Source organism: Chiloscyllium plagiosum, unplaced genomic scaffold (assembly GCF_037043375.1).
Source record: "Chiloscyllium plagiosum isolate Xiang-an unplaced genomic scaffold, Cpla_swu_hap1 HiC_scaffold_25, whole genome shotgun sequence".
Taxonomy (NCBI): Eukaryota; Metazoa; Chordata; class Chondrichthyes; order Orectolobiformes; family Hemiscylliidae; genus Chiloscyllium; species Chiloscyllium plagiosum.
Window position 1 is genome coordinate 45,133,893 of NW_028270163.1, and position 27,885 is coordinate 45,161,777.

Consider the following 27,885-nt stretch of genomic DNA (forward strand, 5'->3'; position numbering starts at 1 on the left):
TATTCTCACCCTCTATGCAGATTTCTTCTGGGTTCTCTGATTCCGCCCCCCCGAGTCTAAAGGTGTGCAGGTTAGGTCAACTGGCCATGCTAAATTTCCCTCCACTATACAGGCATGTGAAGGTTAGGTGGATTAGCCACTAGAGTTACAGGGAGAGAGTGGGAGGGACTGGGTCTGAGTGGTCAGTGTGGAATCCAAGAGCCAAAAAGCCTCTTTCTACAGAATAGAGATTCTATGGAACCATGTCAACTACAGTACTGTCAACTTCACACCCAATCACTTTCTTGAAAAATTAAAATCACCCAAAATGACAAAACCATGATTTCCAACTGGAGATTAATTCGGTCTCTCAGAACTATTTTCCCACCAATAGCTCCCCTATCACTGATGTTAGACCCAGTGGTCTGGCCTTATTGTTTACTGGTTTATTTCTTCTTGAATAATGGTACCACTCCTGTGACCCGGGAGGATTCGAAAATTAATGGGCGAGCCCCTGAAATCTCCTTCCTTACCTCTCACAGCAGCCAAGCATACATCTCGTCCAAAACTTTGGTAGCCACCATCCCCCCCCCCCCGCCAAACTAGCTTGTTCAAGTCCTCAATTCCTGTACCTAAATCATCCTTCTCAACAATGTTTACAGATGCAAAGTACTCATTTAAAAAGTCAACTATGCCCCTGGTTCACCCAGCAGGTTGCCAATTTGATCCCTGATGGGCCCCACACTTTATCTTGTTATTCTCTTGCCCCTAACATACTTATAAAACATCTCTGGGTTTTCGTTAATGTTACTCACCAGTGTTTCGTTCATGGGCCTTCTCCCTACTAATTTAGTTTTTAAGAAACCCCCCTGCACATTCTATATGCCTCGAGGGCATCCATTGTTCTGAGCCTGCAATATCTGCCATAAACTTTTCCTTTGACAAAGGGTCAGTTAGACTCGAAACGTCAGCTCTTTTCTCTCCTTACAAATGCTGCCAGACCTGCTGAGATTTTCCAGCATTTTCTCTTTTGGTTTCAGATTCCAGCATCCGCAGTAATTTGCTTTTATAAACCTTTTCTTCCTTATCTAATCCTGTACATCCCCTGACATCCAAGGTCCTCTGAAGTTATTGATCCCACCCTTCAGCTTTATTGGAACACATTGATCCTGCAGTCTTACTATTACTTTATTGAATGACTTCCACTAACCTGATGTGGAATTTCCTTCAAATAGCTGCTCCCAATCCACTCTGACCGGGTGCTGTCTTAGCTGGCCTACCCAGTTCAGAACATTTCTGGTCCAGCTTTACCATTTTCTGTAATTAGCTTAAATCTTATTAATTTCTGTGAAAGTAACTGTAATGCACCCCCACTGACATATCTACCACTTGCCCAGCTTCATTACCAAAAAGTAGGTTCAGCAAACCCCGCCCCAAAAAAAGTGTGTCGTGACTCAAGAGATGTTTAACAACTGAAAATCAAACACTCTCCTTTGAGATCATAACAAGAACTCAATTACATCAGAGTTGCTTGTAGTTCTTCAATTTGTATTCACAAATATGTTCCAGACACAAAACTACATTTCCATTTCTCTACAAATTAAATTCTAGCAAATAATCACATCTCCTGTTTTATGAAAGCTTTGTTTATGCCAGGACTGAAATTCTGCCTCTTGATCAATGAAGTTCAAGCTCAGAATTTCTCACTATTTCTCAATAAGATCATTGGAACTAAATGTTCACCTGTGGGAAATGTTGGAATTGGAAAGCTTGCTGTCATACCTCTAAATATTTCCTTATCTTCTGTTATGTTATGCCGTAATGACCTTTTAGGAGAAAGTGAGGACTGCAGATGCTGGAGATCAGAGCTGAAAATGTGTTGCTGGAAAAGCGCAGGTCAGGCAGCATCCAAGGAGCAGGAGAATCGACGTTTCGGGCATGAGCCCTTCTTCAGGAATCAGCTTTTGTCCTTTTGTCATTTATCAAACCTGATTTTAAAATCATATTAATCTATAAAGGGAAACAATTTCACTCGTATCGAGCCAAAATTGGAAACCATGTGTAAAGCTCAGCCACAAGCACTCTTACTCAAGTCACCAAAATTGATATTAAACATAAATTGATACAGAAAAGTTTTTACTTGTGACTAACCTGAAATGACCTGCTGCTGCTACTTGTCGAACAAGGATGGGAAAGCGGGCCAGGACAGGACTGTAGTAGGAACCAGAGGAGTCCAACTGAAGGATACTATGAATGTGGCAACACAGCAGATACATTTGAGCAGCATGGAGATATTGTGATGATTCTAACGCACTCCAAATTTTTTCAGGCATATTTAGAAGGAGCTTGATCTGTGCTGCCATACTGTAGAATTTCTCCTGAGATTGTTGCTGTGCCTGAAGTAGAAATATAAAATCACTCTGTATTTTACATCACCAGTGCTCACACCTTAGTAACATAGTTTAAAGATCAAGTCAGACAGGATCATAAGACCTTTATCATTAGAAATGTTGACTGATTTTTTTCTTATTCTTGCTTTTAACCAAATTTCATCCACCATCAGAACACCCCCTGCAATCACATTTCATCAAAGTTTGATACCCCTCATGTCTCAGGGTGCTATCGCTGCTCTCCATCCTTTCCCAGTCCTAGAGATATGCTGTCCACAACAGAACTAATTATGATGATGAAATCAGTTTTAATTTGCCAGAGTTTTCTCCAATTAAATACAATCAAATGGATGCAAGTCTTTGTACCTCCAGACATGACACATGCCTCTTTGGTCTGAAATCTATCCTTTCCACAAGATTTACTAATGAACTCAAAGTAAGCAATATTGATGACCTAATTCGTAAGCAAACTTCAAATCATACAGAATACAATGCAAGATGGCTCCCTAACTAGATGTTTACTCCCAGGTCTCTCTCTTTTGCAATTTGGTTCTGTCAACACCCCCATTGTTGAAGTCAAGCATCTGACCCCACTATAATCGCTCCCATAAGAAGTACATAATATGTTTCTGCACTTCTGCTGCAAGCTCATGCCACCTGGTTTTAAAACCATCATCCCTACCTCCATTGTTTCTAGACTCAAATGTTTCAAAACTTTCTTCGTTAGTTTTCCATTCAACCCATAAATTAACTTCAACCCAGCTACTGCATAGCCTTTCCAGGTTTAAATGCTTCCATGGCTTCACTACTTCCAATCTCTAACACTTTCTAGCTCTTCAGGAAACACCTCTTCCTTCGACGACAGTTCCACACATGCCTTGATCTTCTCTCCAACCTTCTACTGGTGCCTACGCCTTCAGCCCCTACCAAAGCAATACAATGGAAATCCCCTCATAAGTCTTTCCATTTCTTTAGCAAAGCGTTTTCTTAACACTTTTAGTACAGAATCCATTTATTAAAAAATTACATTGCTTGAAATTTTCTACGTTAAAGAGGTGTCATATAAATACAAACTTGTGTACTGTCAACATTTTCCATTTCAAACATCATTTTTCTCTGCCAATAGCAGCTGCTCAAATCCACATCAATATTTGTGGGATCACTCAAATCAACTTTGTGAAACCTTTCAGGATGATTCAACACACATTCAAACTCAGCTCAAGACTGCTATCCACATTCTAATTCACACTAACTCTCAAGCATTTATGTCAGCATTCTTTATATAAATAATCTAAATATCCCTGAACTCCACTCTCATTGATATGTCTTACTGACTTTCCAAAATATCCCAGTTGGAGGGATATGGGCCGGGTGCGGGCAGGTGGGACTAGGTTGGGGTGGGATATCTGGTCGGCATGGACAGGTTGAACGGAAGGGTCTGTTTCCATGCTGTACATCTCTGACTCTACTTGATGCATTGCCAAAGAGATTAGTTTAAGTTAGTTGTCAGAGAAAGTAATACCAAGTATTAATGTTATACCCCATACAAACAATTATAAACTTAGCACTGTTTTAGATAACGCTTTTTTTAAATAAACGAAACCATGGAGAGGAAGGTGGACAGAAAATAAATAGAAGAGTAAGCCTGACAAATCCTCAAGCTTGCTCCAACCTACAACAAAATTATTTTATTTTTGATCTCATTATCATTCTCCCACTCTATCTCCTATCCCTCAACTCCCCAAGCATCTAAAATTATACTTAATAAACAAAAGTCTATCAGCTCTCTGGGGTAGAGATTTCCAAAAATTCACAACCCCTTCGACTGAAGATATGACCTGTTGGCAGTCCAAAGCGATCGAGCCCTACTCCTGACACTGTGTCCCCAAAGTATTGACTTCGAAAGCCTGAAACGAACTCTGCCTATCTCCTCTCAGTGATGCAGCTGGACCAGCAAAGCAGTTTGTCTTCACTTCAGATTTCTAGCCTCCGCAGCGTTTTGCCTTTAGCTCTTAATTTCTGCAGCCAGGGGTGAGGCAAGAGGGGAAAGAGCCCCAGGGCCAAAACTCCAACGAGGGGAAACCAGCTGCTGGAAGGTGTTGGCACTGTTGCAGGAATAGCTTTACCCCCTGTTGTGGAGGTTGTTCCTCTGGGTACTGTGCAGAGGCGAGGCGAGGCACACACACCTGACTGCGCTTGGCTGGGAGAGGAGGAGGTGCCCTGCCGGGCCCGGATGGTTTGATGCGGGTGCAGTACTCGTACATGTCCCGCACCGAGCTGACCACCTTCTCGGAGCACAGCCTCATGTCGGTGATGGTGTCGGCCGCCTCGATCAGGTCGCGGTACCGCTCGCCCACCATCTGGCGCAGCTCCTCCTTCTTGTGCTCGATCTCAGCGCGGACCCTCCGCTCCACCTGCCGGATCTCCTCGGTGCCGTAGCGCTCGAACAGGGAGCCGGGGTCCTGGATGTCGCTCACCCGCAGGTTCCTGGCGGCCACCGCCATGGTACCTCCCTCACCCCTCCCAGGGGACAGTGAAGGTGGCACACTCCCTCCTACGCCGAGAGCCGTCGCCAGGCCCAAACCCAGGCCTGAAGCTGTCGTGACTACCGCTTGGAAAGCCTCGAGAAGCAGCTCTCTACCTCCAGAGCAGCGCTACCCATAAACAGACGTGGCCCTCCCGGAGGGCAATACTGCGCAAGCGCCGGAGGGCGGCGAAAACCAAACGACCACCCAGCGCATGCGCGTCAGTCCGGGAGAGCGGACGCATGCGTATTCAGATCAAGTGACGCAAGCGTATATGGTCGAGAGGAGGGGCTGGTCTTGGCTCACTTTGTGGGAGAAGGAAAAACGGCACGGCCAGTTGGCTGGCGCAAGCGTGTTCGGCTGCGATCTGGCGGCGCCTGCGCTCTTCGCTGGCTGGGGAGGGGGGCGGGGTTGCTGTCTCCCGGCGGAAGTTCACAGGTGAGTGATCGCCTGGTGTGTCAGTTACCGTACCGGAATGCGGGAGCGAAGGGGTTGAAGCGACGACGCCAGATCAGTGAGTATCGCCCAGCTTTGTAACCGCTTTCTCGATTCCCTCCCTTCTTCCTATAATCGGCGGGAAACAACAGGGTAAAGATTGGGGATCACGGCACCTACTCCCCTTTGCCCAGGCCGGCGTTGCCAAGGGCAATGGGAGTGAGGAGCACCCGTCCCTCCTGGGCACCCAGGGCATGCCCTGCCAGTGGCACAGGGCTGCTACATTAATCAGGAAGTTCAGCTGCAAATTAAAACTGTCCCTGCTTGCAGGGCTAAATATGCGAAATCACAGGAATACGAGGTGAATAATCAAAGCTGGGGCAATGTGATAGTCGATTGTTTTTATATCCCTGCAAATTCGTGCCATGGAGCTGTACCCAATCTTATACTGTTTGACATAAACTTCCCACACATGCCCTATAACCTGCAGTCTTTATGCAATCCTTGTTCTTTGGCATTTATTGAGAGTAGGATTTCGTTTAGTTATTAAACCTGTGTTTTTTTTTTCAATTGAAAATTACCACAGGTATGTCAATAGGATCCCTTTCCGTCAGGACTGTGGTGCAAGACTTGGGCGTGTGTTTGCAAATTTAAAATCTTTCACATTGTGGTTCTGTCGTCATAGCTCCACAAGTTTACATATATTTAAATATACAGAAATTTACACCAAACAAAGATAAAATTAAAACTGATGATGACAATGACTTGTGGCTACTTAATTGATAAACTTCACTGGTTTATGGTTTTGGATTGTGGGTGCCACTGACAGTTTTTTTTTGCCAACCTCTTGTGGCCTGTGGGAGTGTTGGTGGCCGGTTTAGCCTGGTAATTATTGATTTACTTCACTGACAGCAGCCTTGGGCTGTCTGGAATGAAACTTGATAACTCTATTCCTTTTTGTATTCATCGTTCCCTACCCCTCCCTCCCCAATTAGGCAGGTACACACCAAATGTAGAATTAAAATTCAGTACTAATAAACTTTGATAGATCCAAATTAGCCCGAGGAGGGGGCTCAAAACAAGCAGTCTTCAATTTCATTGCATGCTGTGGAATGAATCATTAGCACTGTATAATAGGTTGTCCATGGCTTTTATGGTAGTGTCCCAACCTTTGGGTCAGATGTCAGAAGGCCTGAGTTCAAGATTCACCTGCTCTAGAGGTGTGTCATAACATGTCTGAACAGGTTGATTTAAAAATATCCATAACAGGCAGTCAGTCAAATATTCTCTGGTCTGCAATGCCAACCAAGATGAATTTGAACTCCAGCAGAAATATTGCTATGTTTGAACCAAAAAAAAGTGCTGGAAAAACTCAGGTCTGGCAGCATCTGTGGAAAGAAAGCAAACTTAATGTTTCAGGTCTAGTGACCCTTCTTCGATTGAGTTCTGATATTTGTTTCTAATTTCCAGCATCCACAGTTCTTTTTTTTAATTGTTTAGTGTTTAACCAAGCATATCTCTTTCTTGAAGGAGTTCTGCTCCTCTCTTCAACAGGGCTTCCGTTCTAATCTGTTTTGTTCACCATCATTCATTTATTTAAATTTACGAAGCCAGCCTATCCCTTGACATTTTAATTAAGCTTGATAAGCAGCTCCGCCTGCTGTATGCAATGCAAAACATGAGTTTTAGATAGCTAAGAGAGCTTACATATTGCTTACTGATGTTTAAGTTGGTTCAGGACTCGAATCGAAATCTGCAGCAGAGCAAAATGAAAAACTGATTGAGAGGATTGCATGAGTAGTACTATAATTAGGCCATGATCATTATTTATGTCACTATTGTAAAATATTGTAACTTTAACTCTGCGTCTGTAAGGATCCTGAAATGTTAACATTTTTCAATAAAGCACATTTAATTCCTACCTAATATAAAATGATTATGTTGATGAACAACTAATCCTGCCTTCCTCCATCCAGCTTTGGAGTAGATATAAGTGCACATTAACAGTGATTGCCAATTTTCTTGCTAAGGTTTCATCAGTTTTTCTATTGCAGTTTAAATGTCTATTGATATCTGTTAGGAAAAAGGTGATTGTAATTCATTTTATAGGAGGGAATTAAAACAAGATTTTGATATAATTGTAATTTAATAGTGCTTAACCAATTGACTTATAGATATTTTCCAATCAACCTGCTTTGAGATGTTATTACCTACCTGTGGAGCAGGTGGAACTTGAACCCAGGCTTCCTGGCACAAAGGTAGGGACACTACCACTGTACCACTAAAGCCCCTCCACACGCTACGTTTAATAGTGCAGCACTCCCTCAATACTGCACTGGAATGTCTGCTTTGGCTTTTGTGTCTGGAGTAGGACTTCAATGTAGCATCGAGTGATTCAGAGGCCAGAGACATAGAGACCAATAGAGACATAGCTGAGTTGAGGTCCTTGAAGCCTGACTTTGGGGGTAGGAGATGTGTATTATTGCCAATTTTTCCACTCATTCACCTGCTTACCATTCCTTTCAAATTCTTTGTGTCCTCCACACAACTTGCATTACCACCTATCTTTGTACTTTGGTAGGTTGGTCTCTTTAGATTGTCAATGCAAATTCTAAATAACCCAGTTTCCAGTACTGATTGCTTTTGCACCCACTATTTGCAATTGGCCAGCTTGAAAATTGTCCAATTAGCCTGACTTCCTGTTTCCTGTTAGTGAACTGATTCTTAGCCCACACTAATATATCACCCCAACAGCATGAGCTCTTATGTTGAATAGTAACTTTCTGTGACACCACATTGAATACTTTTTGGAAGTCCAACTGCCCACCTACTGCTTCCACTTTATCCATCCTACTTGTTGCATCCTGAAAGAACCCTGGTCAATTTTTCAAACACCGTCTCCTTTTCATAAAATGAATAGACTCAACTTGATTAGATTATACTTTTTTTATATGTCCTACTATTTAATAAAAGATTCAAAAATGGAACGATAGTCTATTGGCCTATCGTATTTTTGCTTTCTGTCTCCATCCTTTCTTAAATAACAACATTATTTTCTATTTACCAAGCTACTGGGACCTTTCTAGGATCTAGGGATTTTTGGAAGATTGCAACCTAGGATTCCACTGTCTCTGCAGCTACTCTTTTGAGATCCTAGCAACCCGATACTTTGGAACCTCGATGATCCTGCATTCGATTATCCAAATGTCGGATTACCTGACAAGATCGCACGATCCTGATGCTTGGCTAAACTATGTTATTCGATTATCCTGAATTTGATTAACTGAACAAAATACTCTCTGTCCGTGTCCTTTGGATAATAGAGGTTCTGCTGTATTAGTTTGTCGAGTACGTTTTCTCCACTGAAAATTGTTTTAAGTTTCTCCCTTTTGTGCAGATATTCTGCTATTATTAGCACCCCCAACACACATTTGCAAAATGTTTGTTTAAATTCTCTGCTTTTCCCTGTATTCCAATTTTAATTCCATACACTCATCTGCTAAGCGATCAATGTTTACTTTAGCTACTCTCTTCCTTTCATGTACTACTTATTGTTTGATTTATTTGATTCTTGATAATTTAATGCTAATCAATCTTTTCCCAGCTTACAATGTTTTTAGTTATAGTTTTGTGGAGTGGCAACTGTGAAATGTAAAGAACTGGAGAAGTCCTCTGACAAACTTGTTCCTCCACAGTTAGCTATGAGAATTTATTGGTTGGATCCAACCAGAACAAATCCGATTTTTTGAGACCACCATGACTTTATGCATATGTGCAGAGTCAGGCCCCAATTCAAAACTACTGACTTCCTTTGTTTTTTGTGAAGACTGGGAATGGCTGCAGATATATGAACCTTTTACTCAAAATGGACACCTTTGGCAGGTGACATACAAACAAATGGATAGAAACATCCGTTTTTGTATTTTTTTGCTAGCTCAATGCCACCTAAGTAATTGGGCAAATAGGAAATAGTGACTGCTGCAGAAAATTAGATGTGCAAAACAAACTGGGAGAATCCAGACTGAATAAGCAGGATGATGGAAATTATTTTTATTCTTTCACAGAACGTGAGTTTCGCTGGTAAAGCCAGCATTTATTGTCCTTGAGAAGGTAGGAAAGAGCTGCTACCATGAATTGCTCTGGTCCAAATATTAGGGAAGAAGTTCTAAAACTGTAACCCGGTGACAGTGCAGAAATTATAATGTATTTTAATATTATAATGTTATATGACTTGGAGGAGGATTTGTAGGTGATGGTGTGCCAGAAGACCTTATTTTTATCAGTGTTGGAGGTTTGGAAATTGCTGTCAAAAAAGCCTTGGCAAGATGCTGCATTATATCTTATAGATGTCATGCATTGCTGCTAGATTTCATTGGTGAATGCCAGTAGGGTAGGATGCCAGTCAAGCTGGAAGATTAGTCGGGTAAAAACCAGGACTGCAGATGCTGGAAACCAGATTCTAGATTAGAGTGGTGCTGGAAAAGCACAGCAGTTCAGGCAGCATCCGAGGAGCAGGAAAATTGACGTTTCGGGCAAAAGCCCTTCATCCAGAATGTCTATTCCTGATGAAGGGCTTTTGCCTGAACTGCTGTGCTTTTCCAGCACCACTCTAATCTGGAAGATTTGAAAGTATTGCAAAACCTGCACATGATCCTTCTTCCTGAAGAAGGGCCTGTGCCCGAAACGTCGAATCTCCTGTTCCCTGGATGCTGCCTGACCTGCTGTGCTGTTCCAGCAATAAAGTTTCAACTTTGATCTCCAGCATCTGCAGACCTCACTTTCTCCACATGATCCTAATCAGTCAGGCAATATAGGAGTGAACATTTACAAGACAAATCTATTTGCAGGACAAAGTTAAAAGCACAACATCAGGTTATAGTCCAATTAGTTTATTTGGAGGCATTGTTTGCAGGAAATGGGGTTTGTCAACTTAGTTCCATCTAAGGAGGATGGTTGCTGCTGATGTTTAATGGGTCCTTACTGTAAAACTTTATTTTATGATTTACTAACAGTCACTTTAAAACAATCCATTGGTGAAACCCTTAGGTATATTTGAAAGGCTTGATGGAATGCTGCGTTATGAAGTCTGTTCTTCACCACGTAATCATCCCATGAGACCTCTGTCATTGTTTTAATTTATCTGTAGCTAAGGACGACCAAAAGGTTTCTTTTTTCCACAGTTAATCTCATGGTTAGAAGTCTGCAATATTTCATTGAGAAATTAATTAATTGTTTTGAAAATTGTATTCCGTAATTTAAGAATCTACAGTGAACTAAGTTACTTTGTGAATGCTTAGCCTTTTTATATCAATTTAGTGGAGACATCAGTCCATTGGAAATAAAGTGTTAATGCTTCTCATGATGGTGTGTTTCCTGTTGGAATATTATACAGTAACACTAGTTTTAGTGATTTCAGGCTATGGTTTCAGTAATGCTTTTTCTCCAGAGTGCTCACTGTCAACCAGTAATATCAAACAACTATATTGTAAGCTTTTGGTTCAAATAAGGACCCTCAATTGATGACTTTTTTAAAAAGTCTGAATTGGCATGCAGAAACTGTTGATGCTGGAAATCTGAAATAAGCACAGAAAATAATATGTAGAGGGAGAAAGAGTTAATATTTCAGTGAAACATCATGGAATCGAAGCATTAACTCTGATCCTGTCTCCTATGCAGATGCTGCGTAATCTTCTGAGTTTTTTCTAGCATTTTCTGTTTCTATTTGATAAGGCTTACTTTGCTTATATTTTACTACATAATACTAGCAGAATGGTGACAGTGCAACACCTAAAGATGAAATTAGCTGTAATTTTCTGTCCTACATGTTGTATAATCGAACCAATAGTGTAACCAGTAAATGAATCATTCATTAGCTGGTTTTCACTGAATAAATATATTTTAGTAAATATGTACAACTGTAAATTCTAAAATTCAGTTGATTTCAAGATGTATCTGTACAATATAGCATATAAAATGCCTTGTGAACAGAAACAGTTAGTGAAAATTTGCTTATATGAACTTTGATCAGAAACTTACTTTGCAAAGTTAAGATAGAGGGAGAAGCATAGACCTTACAACTAAAGCATTTATTTGAGAAAAGGCTTAACATAAATGTAAAGCAAGCTTCAGCTGCTGAAGCTGAAATCCTGCAGGAGTACTGAATAATGGGCTCTTTTATTACTTGTTTTTGGGTAAATGTGGTGTTTGAGAAATCTGTGTCTTGCTTGTAGGCAGATGCAGTCTGCTGAAGTGCGTTTTTCAATAAGTTGATACGCCTCTGGCAAACAGCCACATATGGGTTCGATCTGTAGTTAGCTTGTTTAGATCTCAAGGCACTGCTTGTCTAAGCTGTATGTGCCTCCGATTCTCAAGCCCCTTTAGGTTTTTAGAAACTGGTGTCTTGAGTTTATCAGGAACACATCATCTTAAATACCGTTTTTCCTATATTAATCCTGTGATGCCAAGACTAATCAATCTAAGTTGAGTCATGATTCTTATCTATTGTGGCCCTGAACAGCCATACATAGTAATTATTGTAATATTTCCTTTAATTGCAAATTTATGTAAAACTATCATAAAACTAATTTATCCTAAATAAATGGTGGAGCTTTGGTGAGGTTCTCTTGGGTCTCTAATCCTTAAAGTTGTTTCATTTTTCTAATTACACCATAAATAGTTAGAAAACAGACAAGAATCTGATAAGCTTGGCTTATAAAAGAATGGAAACTTGACACCAGCTCAAAAAGGCTAAGTCTTGTCTGTATGCCAGAACTAAACCCTTTGTGATTGCGAGATAAAATTAAATATTGCAAAGCAATATTTTGATTAAGTTATACAATCATTGAATACCATATTTTTACATTAAAGTAGTTGAACATATTTTGGTGTTGTCTTCATTGTAAATGCTGGTTAGGGTTATAAATTACTCCATGTTCTACAGAACTTTTCCTAAATTTACATGTATAATGGAAACATTTTGAAGTATACTGGGATCTCAGTGTGCTAACACAGGATCTCAAAGAATACATTGTGAAAAAGTAACAGCATAGCAAGTTTTACATGAATTGAAGTTGCAATGATTAAATATTGTTAGTAATCATCAGTTTTCAGAGTGAGGACCAAAGTTAGTTGTCATGGTAATTTTGTTAGACAATTCTGATTTTTGAACAGCAGCACCATACCAGTGCCCTTTGACCTCAACATTTTCCATTCCCTGTTCTTCAGCCTCCAAGCAGAAGTAGAAAGTATATGTCCAGGAATTCTAAAACATCTATGAAAATTTTGATATCCTTGTTATTCAAAACAATGGAGCACATTAATATTTCCTAATGTAGCCTACAATGAGATCCGTGACTTTAATCACACTTGGAAAAGGTTAAATGGCAAATTAAAGTTATTGCAGGGACCCCACCCAGTGGAATATGAACTGTATTTACATAGGCATGTTGAAGAAGCAGCTGGACAAGTTTGATTGGTTCTACTCATTGTGCAATTGATGACCTATGTCCTGTTCACGGAAAATTGTGTCAACTGTAGCAATCTTTTTTTTAAGGCTGATTTGAGTATTGTAATTAGATTAAAGTAATGTCTTTGATAAAGTAGTGACAGTCAATACTGCTCCTTTGGGTCAAAGTGGCAATAGGTACAATCAATAATGAAGGAGACCAAGAGTTGGGTGGATGCACAATGGTCGAGATTCTAAAGAATGTTGAATGGGTGTGAGATGTTTGTAGAGCTCCAGGAAGTGATTGAGAGAGGTGGGGCTTGGTCAAATTTAAACACAAGAATGAGAATACTAAGTTTAAGGTACTGCAGGCGAGGAAGTCACTGCGCTGGACTGATAGGAAAGAAATCTCTAGTTTAATTTTCTGACATGAATGTGGATCCAGAGGAGATCTTGCAGAATATTACAAATCGCCCAACACCAGTCCAACTCCAGCATTTCCAAATCATTGCACAATATTGAATGAATTTAAGGAATATTTCAAAGAAACAAGTAGACTTTGTAAGTGACAAAGAATGTCTTGAAGAATAATTACTTCCGATACAAACCTCCATCAGGTTTCATTGCAAAACTCAGTTTTGAATCTGAAACTTAATAACCTTTTGTTTGAGTGACTGAGCTTCAATTGGTTATTTCCACAAGTTGTGAAAGCTTAAAGTTTCCAACAGTCTAGTGCATGAAAACTTCAAAGATAAATAAAACCATTTACCTAATTATTGGAAATGAAAATAGGGCATTGCTATGATCATTTGAGAATAAATTACTACTTCAAAGAATTCTGTTTATACTTGCAAGGAACAGAAATATATCCTTAGTTCTCCACGAATCAACTTTTATATATGAACAGTAGAAGAAGTAGAAATAGGACAAAATAACTGAAAGCCATTGCACAACATTTATAAATATGATGGCAACATCTCCATATATAGACGAGCCTGTAGGATAGAATCTGTTACACCATTTGGGGAAATTGAATGCTCAGAAGGAAACAAAAGCAACTGACCATATCTCAACAGCAACCAGGAGGTAAATGAAGTTGGTCTGATTAGAATGAAATAAGCAACGGAAAGAATTACTGTCATTAGCTTGAGATCTCCATTTTGAATATTACTGGAACAGGCTAGTTAATTGTTATGAAAAAGTCTCATTTAATATGGAAACGTTAGGAAACCTAAGTGGGTCGGTGCGAGTGGATGCTGATCAATGCAATGACTACCCATCTTTAACCCATTTCTAAATGACACTGATCATAGTTCAAAACAAAAGTGGATATAATAGCACCCTGTGACATGAGCCTCAGAGCAATCGATTTTGACATAAAAAAAACTTGATCATAAGAATTAAGACACTGAAAAACACGCAACTGTAAATGTAGAATGAAACAGTAAAAGCTGACAGTTCCACAGTAGCAAGAATGGAAGTAAAAGTTCTAAAAGATGCAATTTGACTTGAATCTGGTAAGTAACTGATAATGAGTATTCTTAATGGACTGCTTTCTCAAGTATTCATTGGAGATGCTATGAATAACAGTTTGCTGAAAAGAGTGTGTCTCAACATACACATTATATATCTTTACATGGAATTTAAATGAAAATATTGAGACTAGCATGAAAATTTAGAAAATACTGATAATCATTATGATGAACTCAGTTGCCACTAGGAAAGTGCTAGTAGATTATAATCAGGCTATCACAATGGCCATATTCAAAAAAAGAGTGACAAAACAAATGCACATAACCTAATAATTTTCCATGCAAAATAACTGAAACATTTTGCAGGAATGATTTGGAGATTATTGAATGCAATATTCAGGATTATCCAAACAACAACTTAGTAAACAGCTGTCCCAACTGACTAGATTTCATTTAATGACAACTTAGGAACTGAGGAAGTATTGCCGAAGAAAAGGGTGAAGGTATGTAGTTACTTGGAAGTGAGTTACAGGTAAATGAGGTGGTGAAGAAAGCTTGCCTTCATTCGTCAGAAAATGCACCGTGGGCGGCGCGGTGGCACAGTGGTTAGCACTGCTGCCTCACAGCACCAGAGACCCGGGTTCAATTCCCGCCTCAGGCGACTGGCTGTGTGGAGTTTGCACGTTCTCCCCGTGTCTGCGTGGGTTTCCTCCGGGTGCTCCGGTTTCCTCCCACAGTCCAAAGATGTGCAGGGTCAGATGAATTGGCCGTGCTAAATTGCCCGTAGTGTTAGGTAAGGGGTACATGTAGGGGTATGGGTGGTTTGCGCTTCGGCGGGGCGGTGTGGACTTGTTGGGCCGAAGGGCCTGTTTCCACACTGTAATGTAATCTAATCTAATCTAAAAAAAAGATTAGAGTGGTGCTGGAAAGGCATAGCAGTTGAGGTATTATATTGCAGCTGTACAGGACATTGATGGGCCACTTTTAGATTACTGCGTACAATTCTGGTCACCCTTCTATAGGAAGGATGTTGATAAATTTGAGAGGGTGCAGAAAAGATTGATAAGAATGTTGCTGGGTCTGGAGGGTTTGAGTTATAGGAAGAGGCTGAATATGCTGACGCTTTTTACCTGGAGCAACTGAGATTTAGGGGTGTCCTTATCGAGGTTTATAAAATCACAAGGATGTGGATAGGGTGTAAAGACAAGGCCTTTTTCCTCAGGTGGGAGAGTCCAAAACTAGATGGCATAGGTTTACGGTGAGAGGGGAAGGATTTAAAAAGGATCTGAGGGGAAACATTTTCATGCAGAGGGTGGTGTGTGTATGGAATGAACTATCAGAGGAAGTTGTGGAGGTGGGTACAATTCCAACATTTAAAAGGTAGCTGGATGGGTGCATAAACAGGAAGGGTTTAGAAGGATATGGGCCAAATACTGGCAAATGGGACCAGATCATATGTCAAGTCGATGCAGACAATTTGGACCAATGGAGCTGTTCCATGCTGTATGACCCAAGACACTATGAATTCCAGTTCACTGCAGTAAACTATACATATATAATAAAAGTACCTAAAATAATTTAAATTTTTTCCTCTATATCTTTAAATTTAACACTCTCTAGGTACTCGGGGCAAAATTGGTTATGAGTAGAAGATTAGAGGAAAGAACTGATCAGTGGGCTAATGTCATAAAGGGGTCAGAGCGAAGTAGTGTCCTCTGCCTGTCCCAGAGTTCAGTTTCATGACCACTATCATTTATATTTGAAATGTACACAACGGGGTGATGACAGTGATGCTATTGTCATTGAAAAGTAATCCAGGTATTGAAGACTCATATTCAAATTTTTAAAAAATCTAGTCTTAAATGATGTGCATGAAATAATTGATTATCGTAAAAACCCATCTGGTTCATTTATGTCCTTTAGGGAAGAAAAATTTAGTTGTATCAATCGCTAATAAGTCTCAACAAAGGAATGAAATCAGACAGATTGTGTGGCACCAACTAAGGCACCAGAAATGACGATATAAACTAAGCCATGTAATGTCCTCCTTGGCAACATCAGGGGCTGGTACCAAAATTGGCAACTCGCTCATAGATTAGTCTAGCAACAACCTGATATAGTCAAACTCAGGGAATCATACCTTTATACTCAATGCCCCAGATAACCCCATCACCATCCCCGGATATGTCCTGCCCCACTGGCCAGGCAAAAGGTGACAACACTGTGTAATCATTTGGAAAGGAGCAATCATAGAGTCATAGAGATGTACAGCATGGAAACAGACCCTTCGGTCCAACTCATCCATGCTGACCAGACATCCCAAACCAATCTAGTCCTACCTGCCAGCACCCGGCCCATATCCCTCCAAACCCTTCCTCTATTCATGTACCAATCCAGATGCCTTTTAAATGTTGCAATTGTACTAGCCTCCACCACTTCCTCTGGCAGCTTATTTCATACACTCTGAGTGGAAAGATTGCCCAGTAGGTCTCTTTTATATCTTTCCCCTCTCACCCTAAACCTATGCCCTCTAGTTCTGGACTCCCCCATCCCAGGAAAAAGACTTTGTCGATTTATCCTATCCATGCCCCTCATAATTTTGTAAACCTCAAAAAAGGTCACCCCTTAACTTCCGACGCTCCAGGGAAAACAGTCCTAGCTTATTCAACCTCTCCCTATATCTCAAATTCTCTGACCCTGACAACATCCTTGCAAATCGTTTCTGAACCCTTTCAAGTTTCACAACATCTTTCTGATAGGAGGAGACCAGAATTGCACACAGTATTCCAACAGTGGCCTAACCAATGTCCTGTACAGCTGCAACATGACCTCCCAACTCCTTTACTCAATACTCTGACCAATAAAGGAAAGCATACCAAATGCCGCCTTCACTATCCTATCTACCTGCGACTCCACTTTCAAGCAGCTATGAACCTGCACTCCAAGGTCTCTTTGTTCAGCAACACTCCCTAGGACCTTACCATTAAGTGTATAAGGTTTGCTTTCCCAAAATGCAGCACCTCGCATTTATCTAAATTAAAGTCCATCTGCCATTTCTCAACCCATTGGCCCATCTGATCAAGATCCTGTTGTGATCTGAGGTAACCTTCTTCGCTGTCCACTACACCTCCAACCCGGGAGTTCTCAACATTGACTCTAGACCCCATCACATTTCATGGCATTAGGTCAAGCAAAGGAAAGGAAACATCCTGCTGATTATCATTGACTATCTCCCCTCTGGTTGGTCAGTGTGCAGATTGTTCTCTTAAGTCAGTGACTTCAATGTCCATCACCAAGAACGATATGGCAGTACGACTATTGATACAGCTCATCGATACCTTGACCTGACTGCAAGACCTGGTCTGTGGCAGCTGGCAAAAGACCCAACAAGGGGAAAGGACTGTTAACTTCAACCTTCCATGTCAGTATCAGTAAGCGTGACCACCACACAATAACTGTGGAGGTAAAGTCCCATCTTCACATAGAGGATATGAGGCATCATGTTAATGTAGCACTATCACCATGCTAAATGGGATAACTTTCAACAAATCAAAACTGGTGCATCTATGAGATGTTCCTCAGGGCAGTATCCTTGACCCAAATATCTTCAGATGGTCCATCAATGGCCTTCCCTCTTCCATAAGGTCAGAAGTGGGGATGTTTGTGGATGATTGCACAATGTTCACTATTCATGACTGAAACAGTCAGTGTTCAAATACGGCAAGACCTCGATAATATCCAGGTTTGGACAGTCAATGGCAAACAACTCTCACGCCACTCAAATGCCAGGCAATGACCAAGTCCAACAAGAGAAAATCTCACTTTCACCCCTTGACATTCAATGACATCACCATTGATGAGTCCCTCATAATCAACATTCTGGAGTTACCATTGACCAGAGCACTGGTTAGCACTACTACGTCACAGTACCAGGGACCCGGGTTTGATTCCAGCCTTGGGTGAATGTGTTTGAGTTTGCACGTTGTCAGCATGGATTTCTGCCAGGTGCTCCAGTTTCCTCCCACAGTACAAATTGTGCAAGTTAGGGAGATTGGCCATGCAAAATTGCCCTTTGGTGTCCAGGGATGTGCAGGTTAGGTGGATTAACCATGGTGAAATGCAGAGTTATGGGGAAGGTGGGGAGGTGGGTCTGGGTGGGATGCTCTTTGGGGGGTCAATACAGACTCGACGAGCTTGTTTTTGCACTGTAGGGATGCTATGAGAAACTGAACCGGACTGACCATATAAATACTATGGCTACAAGAGCAGGTCAGAGACTGGAAATCCTGTGGTAACTCCTCTCCTGATGCAGATCCACCATCTACAAGGCACATGTCAGGAGTATGAAGGCACTAGTCAGGAATGTGATGGATTAATCCCCACTTGGCTGGATGAGTGCAGCTCCAACAACATTCAAGAAGCTTGACATCATCAAGGACAAAACAGACAATTTGGTTGGCACCACATCCCTGCACCACTAATGTTTAGTAGTAGTAGTGTTATCATTTACAAGATACACTACAGAATTTCAACACCTTAGATAGCACCTTCCAAACCCATGACCACTGCCTTTTAGAAGGTCACGGTCAACAGATTCATCAGAATACCATTACCTCTGTACTCCCCTCCAAGCTACACTCCATCACTGTTCCTTCAGTGTCACTTAAACTAAGTGCTGGGATTCTCTCCTCAAATATCAAAAATGACCTCAGCATTTCAAGAAGACAGCTCATCAGCACCTTCTCAAGGGCAGCAAGGGGTAGGCAATAAATGCTGACCAGGCAGCAATGCCCACATTGCATGAAATCAACATAAATTATGCAAACCACTGAAGTGATGCATTCAATTTTATTTTTGTTGTGCTAAATCAATTACCGTGGGAGAAGGAATAAGCAGAACGAAACAGAAGAATGTTAAGCTAACCTTATCAATCAAACGTTTGAGAAAATTTGTGAAAAGTCAGAGCTAAAACTCAAGACAACTTTTCCATTTAAGTAGTTTTTTTGGGCTTCTGTTTCAAAAAAACTTTGAAGCTTTTTAGTTATTTGTAAGTCACTGAAGAGTTGCTTCTCTTTGGGAAAACATTATGTTTTGGTGTTGACTTGCTTTAAGTGGTAAAGATCTGCACTTTGTGGTGTTGAGTCATGCTAATTATTGTACAAGTAGTATATTAACATTGAGTCACAATAATTATCAAATCAAAGTCATCTGTTTTTGCTTGATACCATACATGTGAAGAAATTATATAGAATTATCACCTTTTATAACCATTATGCAGAAATTCTTTGTATTTTTGATTGTCTTTCATTATGTGATTAAGAAGCATTTCTGAATTTTGCTAAACCTTATTTTTCCTTCATATAGGTTTCTGCTTCTGCTCTAGCTTCATGTCGGTATACCTATATGGTTTATCCAATGGAAATGATTCTATGAACTCCCTTCACATATCCATTGGTGGTCTTCCAGTTATAGCGTCCATGACAAATACAAGAGATTCACGTTTTCACCTGAAATGGAAGACTATACTCGCAGCAATCATAGTTCTTTTCATATTCTACATGCTGTATTTTCACAAAGGTTCCCCAAATAGCCCTTATCCACGAAATACCCACAACTGGCCAATTGATAATTTTCCAAAGGACAGATACAATGACACGTACCCACTTTCACCCCCACAGAAGACCCTGGAAGGCATCCGATACCGTATTGGGCTGATTGCTGACCTGGACACTAACTCAAAGAATGAATTGAACAGTGACACTTGGTTTAGTTACTTAAAGAAAGGATACTTGATATTATCAAACAGTGGTGACAAAGTAACTCTCGAATGGGACAAAAATGAATCCATTCTCAAAACACATTTGTCAGAAAAAGGACGTGGCATGGAATTGTCGGAACTCATAGCATTTAATGGAAAGCTTTACACTGTGGATGATAGGACAGGTGTCGTATATGATATTGATGGTGATAAGGCAGTCCCTTGGGTAATTCTATCAGATGGAGATGGAACTGTTGAGAAAGGTACCAAAGTAATTTATTCTATCATTAATTTGCACAAATAATTTCTGCTAGTCTTATGGATTGTTATACTTTGTCAATTGCTATGAATCTCACTTAACATGGAGTCTTAACAAACATATTGAGATATGATGGTGGAGAAATGAAGAACTTATTGCTGTACTATTTAACATAGATTTTTATTTCCTGTGTATTGAACTAAAATTATTTACAGTTTTGTTCCTTCTGAGAGGATGGGAAGATGATCTGGTCCCAGGTTATTGACATTGCTGATACAACTAGCCCTGGACTTTGAAATGTTACCACGAGTGTATGGAGGTGCTTTTTTTTACCTCTCATACTCTGGTTGTCTCCTAGAATTACTTCCACAACATATTGAAGTTGTGTACATACCATAGGGACCAGAATTATTTCTTATACGAACATGAAAATAATATGGAGGAAAGAGGAGTTATCCCTCCTTGGGTATTTTAATATACCACTGTTAGAGGCAGATTGGTTAAAAATATTGAAAGAAAATCGGCAGTTGTGTGACAATAATACTGTGGGAACAGTGGTGGGAGCTTCAAGGATTGCAGAACTCCACAGCTGCTTCAAGCAGATAACATGAGTGTATCTTCAAACTCAGGATACCACCCCTGGATAATTGATGTTATATTTTTAATTAAATTCTGTTTTACTGAATTATATCAGTACAGCCATGTGTATATCTTAAACAAAAACAGAATATTCACAAGTCAATCAGAATCTATAAAGCAAAGGAGTTAGCTGATGCTTCAGACGTATACTCTTAATCCAGAACATTGCTTGTGGAGTACTTTTGCTATGATTCTACATTTGTTCTGCTATTCCTTAAGGTTTCAAAGCTGAATGGTTGGCAGTAAAAGACGAGCACCTTTATGTGGGTGGACTCGGTAAGGAATGGACTACCACCACAGGAGAGGTAGTCAATGAAAATCCAGAGTGGGTGAAAGTTATTGGTTACAAAGGTGATGTAAATCATGAAAATTGGGTGTCTCACTACAATGCACTCCGCACAGCTGCTGGAATTAAAGCCCCAGGTAAGAAACATCTGAAGTAAGAAAAATGAATAACTGCTTTTACATGAGGAAAATTTCTATTATCGATAAATATCCATTTCCTCTTTCTCCATGTGTAAATATTTGGTCCCTAATCAGCCCTACTCTACCCCTTTTACCACCATTTTACTATTTGTGTCTGTTGAAGACTTTGGGATTCCCCGTTACATTAGCTGCCATTCTTTTTCTGTATTTACTCTTTGTGTTTCTTATTTGCTTTTTCAATTGCCTTCTGAGAACTTTGTATTTAGTCTGGGTCAGATGTATTTTTTTACCTGACAGCTGTCATTAGCACATTTTTTTCCTCAGCTTAATTTCTATCTCCTCTTCATCCAGGGAGCTCTGGATTAGGTTCCTTTGCCTTACCATTTGAGGAAATGTAGTTGGAATAGAATCACAGAGATGTACAGCATGGAAACAGATCCTGCGGTCCAAATTGTCCATGCCGACCAGATATCCCAACCCAATCTAGTCCCTGAACTATCTCTGAAGATAGCTCATCGTTCACTGACAATTTTCCTAGCAACCTTTGATTCTAGTCTCTGCAGTCCAGCTCCATTTTGGCTCCAATGAAATCATCTCCTCCCCCTGTAAATACTTCCATATGCTGGATTGTTCAACTTTATGATCTAATGATTAGTATTCACTAAATGTTCCTTTTGTTAAAGCTTCCTTTAAAACCTAATATTATTCCAAGGCTCACAAAGTCTAGAGGAAAATTAAGTGTAAAAATGTGATGATTTATTGTTCACGTCTTTATTTTCCAAAAAATCTTAGTTGCATTTCATTTTTTTTGTAATATTGTCAAACTTTTATTTCACCACATTGATAGAAATTTTCACTGGAGCCCTCAAGATTATAACTTCCATCTTTAGATCTCTGGCATCCTAGGTTGCCAGGGCTAGTGGTTTCCATCACAGCAATTTGTTTTGTTTGATGAACTATTAGTTAATCCTATCACTAACAACACATTACCTCTCTTTGATTGTACTTCAGAATCAGATTATGATTTTCGCAAATTATAACATTCACTGCAGTTTGTTTTGTTGAGTAAAGCCATTGGCATAACTTGCCTTGGAATTATTGTCACATATACTTTGAAAACTAAATGCCTTGGCTTTACTGTTTCATACTGGAATGTGCAATTTAGAGTTGTAAGATACAATACTCCTGGAACTGGTTAATACAGTTAACAGAACAGGATAACCAACTCGTACTTGTGTCAATTAGTTGATTGACTTCTTAGAAATTACACCAGTGAACTGAATAAGTGAAAACAATTTGTTTTACTGATTACTACATTACTTTAAATAGCTTCAACTATTGCATTTAAGAGCCAACAACTAATACTGGTGGTGGTTATCACCCTTCATTTGGTTATCACTTTTCATGTTGTCAATTGCACCTTGTCAATTGACAACATGAAAAGGAGGGGACATGAAAGGTCCTTAGTCGGTAGGATTAGGGAAAACCCTAAGGTTTTCTATAGGTATGTTAGGAATAAAAGAATGACTAGGGTAGGAATAGGTCCAGTCAAGGATAGTAGTGGGAAGTTGCGTGTGGAGGCGGAAGAGATTGGGGAGACACTGAATGAATACTTTTCTTCAGTATTTACTCAGGAACAGGGCATTGTCGTCGATGTGAATACTGAGTCACAAATAAGTAGAATGGATGGCTTTGAGGTATGTAGAGAAGAGATGTTGGAATCCTGGAAAAGGTGAAAATAGATAAGTCCCCTGGGCCTGATGGCATTTATCCTAGGATTCTCTGGGAAGCAAGGGAGGAGATTGCAGAGCCATTGGCCTTGATTTTTATGTCCTCTTTGTCTACAGGAGTAGTGCCAGAAGACTGGAGGATAGCAAATGTGGTTCCCTTGTTCAAAAAGGGGAGTAGGGATAACCCTAGTAACTATAGGCCGGTGAGTCTCACTTCTGTTGTGGGCAAAGTCTTAGAGAGAATTGTAAGGGATAGGATTTATGCACATCTGGATAGGAATAATGTGATCAAGGATAGTCAGCATGGTTTTGTGAAGGGCAGGTCGTGCCTCACAAACCTTATTGAATTCTTTGAAAAGGTGACGAAGGAGGTTGATGAGGGGAAAGCGGTAGATGTGGTATATATGGATTTTAGTAAGGCGTTTGATAAGGTTCCCCATGGTAGGCTACTGCAGAAAATACGGAGATATGGCATTGAGGGTGAGTTGGAGGTTTGGATTAGGAATTGGCTGGATGGAAGAAGACAGAGGGTAGTAGTTGATGGCAAAGTTTCTTCATGGAGTGCCGTCACTAGCGGTGTTCCGCAAGGATCTGTTTTGGGACCATTGCTGTTTGTCATTTTTATAAATGACCTGGAAGAGGGGTTAGAAGGTTGGGTGAGCAAGTTTGCGGATGTTACGAAAGTCGGAGGAGTTGTTGACAGTGAGGAAGGATGTGGCAGGTTACAGCAGGATATAGAGAAGCTGCAGAGCTGGGCAGAAAGGTGGCAAATGGAATTCAATGTAGCTAAATGTGAGGTGATTCACTTTGGGAAGAATAACAAAAAGATGGGGTACTGGGCTAATGGTCGGATACTTGGTAGTGTGGATGAGCAGAGGGATCTTGGTGTCCATGTACACAGATCTCTGAAAGTTGCCACCCAGATAAATAGTGCGGTGAGGAAGGCATATGGCGTACTGGCTTTTATTGGTAGAGGAATTGAGTTCCGGAGTCCTGAGGTCATGATGCAGTTGTATAAGACTCTGGTGCGGCCGCATCTGGAATATTGTGTGCAGTTTTGGTCGCCATACTATAGGAAGGATGTGGAGGCACTGGAACGGGTGCAGAGGAGGTTTACCAGGATGTTGCCTGGTATGGAAGGAAGATCGTATGAGGAAAGACTGAGACACTTGGGGCTGTTTTCATTAGAGAAAAGAAGGTTTAGGGGTGACTTGATTGAGGTGTACAAGATGATTAGGGGGTTAGATAGGGTTGACAGTGTGAACCTTTTCCCGCGTATGGAGTCGGGTATTACAAGGGGGCATAGCTTTAAATTAAGGGGGGGTAGATATAGGACTGAAGTTAGGGGTAGGTTCTTCACTCAGCGAGTCGTAAGTTCATGGAATGCCCTGCCAGCAGCAGTGGTGGACTCTCCCTCTTTATGGGCATTTAAGCGGGCATTGGATAGGTATATGGAGGATAGTGGGTTAGTATAGGTTAGGTGGGCTTGGATCGGCGCAACATCGAGGGCCAAAGGGCCTGTACTGCGCTGTATTCTTCTATGTTCTATGTCAAGGCCATTCATTTATGATCATGTTGTATATTCATCAGGGAAGGGTATGCTACAGGAGCCGATTAACGCCATAGTTTTAATTTAATCTATCAAAATTGTGGCTTGAGACCACCTCCAAAGACACTATACTTGATGCTGCCTTTGTCACCAGCATTACATATCTACAGCATTCCAAATGGACACTATTGATTAGGATTACAATGTAATTTATGTTTTTTTTCCTTTGGCTAACCAAGGTTTGAAAATAGAATTCTTGGTAGTTTTGTTATTTTTGGGCTATTATCACATATCTGAAGTCACGAGGGTGCTTTCAAAAAACTGGTTGCTTTATAACATGATATCTTTGCTTTTTAAGAGTTCCATGTGCCATCTTATTAATAAGAGAAACATTTTTATTTACCATGTCAAGTACAGTTCAGCAAGTTCTTTATGGGAGTCATGGAGACGTACAGCATGGAAACAGACCCTTTGGTCCAACTCATCCACGCCACCCACACATTCCAATTTGACCTAGTCCCATTTGCCAGCATTTGGCCATATCCCTCTAAACCATTCCTATTCATGTTCCCATCCAGATTCCTTTTAAATGTTGTAATTGTACTAACCTCTACTACTTTCTCTGGCAGCTCATTCCATACACGCACCATCTTCTATGTGAATTTGTTGCCCTTTAAGTCCCTTTTAAATCTTTCCCCTCTCACGTTAAATCCATGCCCTCTCTAGTTTTGGACTCCCTTACCCTGGGGAAAATCCTTGCCTAATCACCCTTTCCATTCCTCTCATGATTTTATAAACCTCCATAAGGCCATCCTTCAGCCTCTGATGCACTAGGGAAAAGAATCCCTGGCTATTCAGCCTCTCTTCTAGCTCAAACACTCCAATGTCGGGAACAGCCTTGTAAATCTTTTCTGATTCCTTTCAAGTTTCACAACATGTTTCCTGTGGCAGGGAGATTGCTTTAATATAATTAAGTATTTGTGATATGAAGATGCTGGTGTTGGACTGGGTAAAGGTAAAAATCACACAACGCCAGGTTGTAGTGCAACAGGTTTAATTGGAAGCACTAGCTTTCGGAGCGCTGCTGATGAAGGAACAGCGCTCCGAAAGCTAGTGCTTCCAATTAAACCTGTTGAACTATAACCTGGTGTTGTGTGATTTTTAACTAAGTATTTTTGATATGAATTACCATGTCTCAAAATTAAACCTTTGTGTTATTACTTAGGATACCTCATTCATGAATCTGCGGCCTGGAGTGATCGACTGCAGCGCTGGTTCTTCCTGCCACGGCGAGCAAGCAGTGAGCGGTACAATGAAAAAGACGATGAGCACAAAGGAACAAATCTCATTATTAAATGTACTCAAGATTTTAAGGAGATCTTGGTGAGCAAGATTGGAGTGGTTAATCCGACTCATGGATTCTCTTCCTTTAAGTTTATTCCAGATACAGACGATCAAATCATTGTGTCGCTGAAATCGGAGGAAGATAATGGGAAAATAGCAACTTATATAATGGCTTTTACTTTAGACGGACGCTTTCTTTTAGAGGAAACAAAAGTCGGGGATATAAAATACGAAGGGATAGAATTTATATAAGTCATGTCACGGTCAATGCACAGACCTGAATTAAAGTACTACTGTTTTCAAGAATTTTTAGAAGGGCAGATTCCCAAATTGGTATATCACTTAGAATGGTTCTTGGTTGCCATTAATCTGAAGTAGTGTTTTTTTTTGTAATACCCTCTTCTATGTTTACATGTCAAAAACCGAATACAAGGTATTGCAAGAATCGCACTTTCCTCTGCTTTTTTCTTCAAACAACTAATTTTGCTGGAATTGCTGAACATTTACTGGGGATGTTGATTCATGCTTATGTGGTGTAAAGTCTGCAATCAATCAAGAAAATGTGCATGTCCTTTTTTTTAAAAATTAAATCAATACTGGTTCAGTTTGTGAACTTGTTGGATTTGTAATTACTGAATTTGCATAGCTTAGAACTTGACAGTGTTGGAATCTGGCCATCTCACAGTGATAGGATATTCAAGTCATTACCAGGAAAGAATTTGGTCGACATCACTGATTTTTTTTCAAAAGATATCCCAAACTCGACTGGCACAAGTGGTCTTTAAGCAGCAATTAATTGTGCTGCGTGCGTGAGTACTTCTTCCTCAGAGGTGCAGTTGTAGAGCTTTGTTTTGAGGGAACAGACAATTGCCAAGGACTGTGGTGTGTAATTCCTGCTGGGTTGCTCTGATTTTTCTGGCTCAATTCACTAAAAATTGGATAAACTTGTGCAAAGGATTGCTGAACTTCAAGCAAAAGTTGCATTCAGCATGAATTGAATTTCCATGACTTTTCCCTGACTAAAGTAAATCACATTGGAAGCCATCCCTGACCACAAAGCTGGTATAAGTCCAGAATCAAATTAATCACAGTGACAAGTTTCTGTGAACTGTGTCCATTTTCAGCCCTATGAGGAAGCCATATAAAACATTTATTTTCTCGGCACGGGGTAGTAATGTACATGATTATAAAAAGATTTTAAAGATTAAATTGTTAATTTTCTAGAGTGTGCCAATGAAGCTGGTATATGGATCTGATTAGGTTTTTTAAGCCATTTTCATCTTCTACAATGTGTTTTATTTACAGATGGTGAAGTAAAAATGTATTTAAAATGCTTTTTGTGATGAGGACATTTTCAATCATGTTCATCAAACTGCACTAGGTTACTACTCAAATATATAAAGGATTTGTTTAAAATGCAAGGTTATATTTTTGATTTTGCAACAAAGGAGTGGACACTTGAACCTAACTTCACTTTGGAAAATAATGCAATTTTGAGTGAAATTTGCATCTGGATTATTGATTATACACACAGTGTAAACCATATCCATATGGAATCTTCTTTTGCATATCTTTTGGGAAAGATTAATCACCATGGGGCAGAAAAAGGCATATAGAAACTAGATTTTTAAAACAATTCTGATGTCTAGTATCATCTGCAGGTTGTTCCAGTGCTTAATTAGAAGTAGAGGAAGAAGAATGTACTAAGGACAATAAAATAAGCATTTAGTCATGGCACCTGATTTGAGAAAATGCAGCATTTTGATCAGTCTGACTATCAATTGTAGTGAATCTCAGTAAAAAATATTATAGAGAATCCCCAAGTTATCCTGCACCAATGCAATGACATCACTCAAATGTATAGACAATACCTTTGAAAATCATGGATATCTAAAACCTTCAACAGAACTGCAAGGGCTTCAAGATTTTGTACAT

At 40.1% G+C, this 27,885-nt stretch overlaps 2 protein-coding genes across 5 annotated transcripts in view; one reads left to right on the forward strand and one right to left on the reverse strand.

The window, feature by feature from the left end:
- Positions 1-5,078, reverse strand: part of cog1 (component of oligomeric golgi complex 1) — a 45,319-nt gene extending 40,241 nt beyond the window's left edge. For 2 of the 3 annotated variants that reach the window (XM_088000683.1, XM_088000684.1), the window contains exons 1-2: positions 4,556-5,078; positions 2,131-2,375 (exon numbers count right to left, since the gene is read on the reverse strand). In XM_088000683.1, coding sequence (XP_087856809.1) covers positions 2,131-2,375; positions 4,556-4,873 — 563 coding nt within the window. In that variant the 5' untranslated portion in view covers positions 4,874-5,078. The remainder of the gene's footprint in view (positions 1-2,130; positions 2,376-4,555) is intronic. The other variant, XM_088000682.1, reaches the window with a different exon arrangement.
- A 177-nt stretch (positions 5,079-5,255) lies between these two features.
- Positions 5,256-26,568, forward strand: cant1a (calcium activated nucleotidase 1a). 2 transcript variants are annotated; one of them, XM_088000686.1, is made up of 5 exons: positions 5,344-5,408; positions 7,504-7,587; positions 19,610-20,266; positions 21,121-21,324; positions 25,832-26,568. In XM_088000686.1, the coding sequence occupies exons 3-5, from the start codon at positions 19,633-19,635 to the stop codon at positions 26,200-26,202; spliced, it is 1,209 nt and encodes a 402-aa protein (XP_087856812.1). In that variant the 5' UTR covers positions 5,344-5,408; positions 7,504-7,587; positions 19,610-19,632; the 3' UTR covers positions 26,203-26,568. The 2 variants fall into 2 exon arrangements, with proteins under 2 accessions (XP_087856813.1, XP_087856812.1); XM_088000687.1 differs by lacking the exon at positions 7,504-7,587 and having other exon boundaries at positions 5,256-5,408.
- Positions 26,569-27,885: the final 1,317 nt, after the last annotated feature.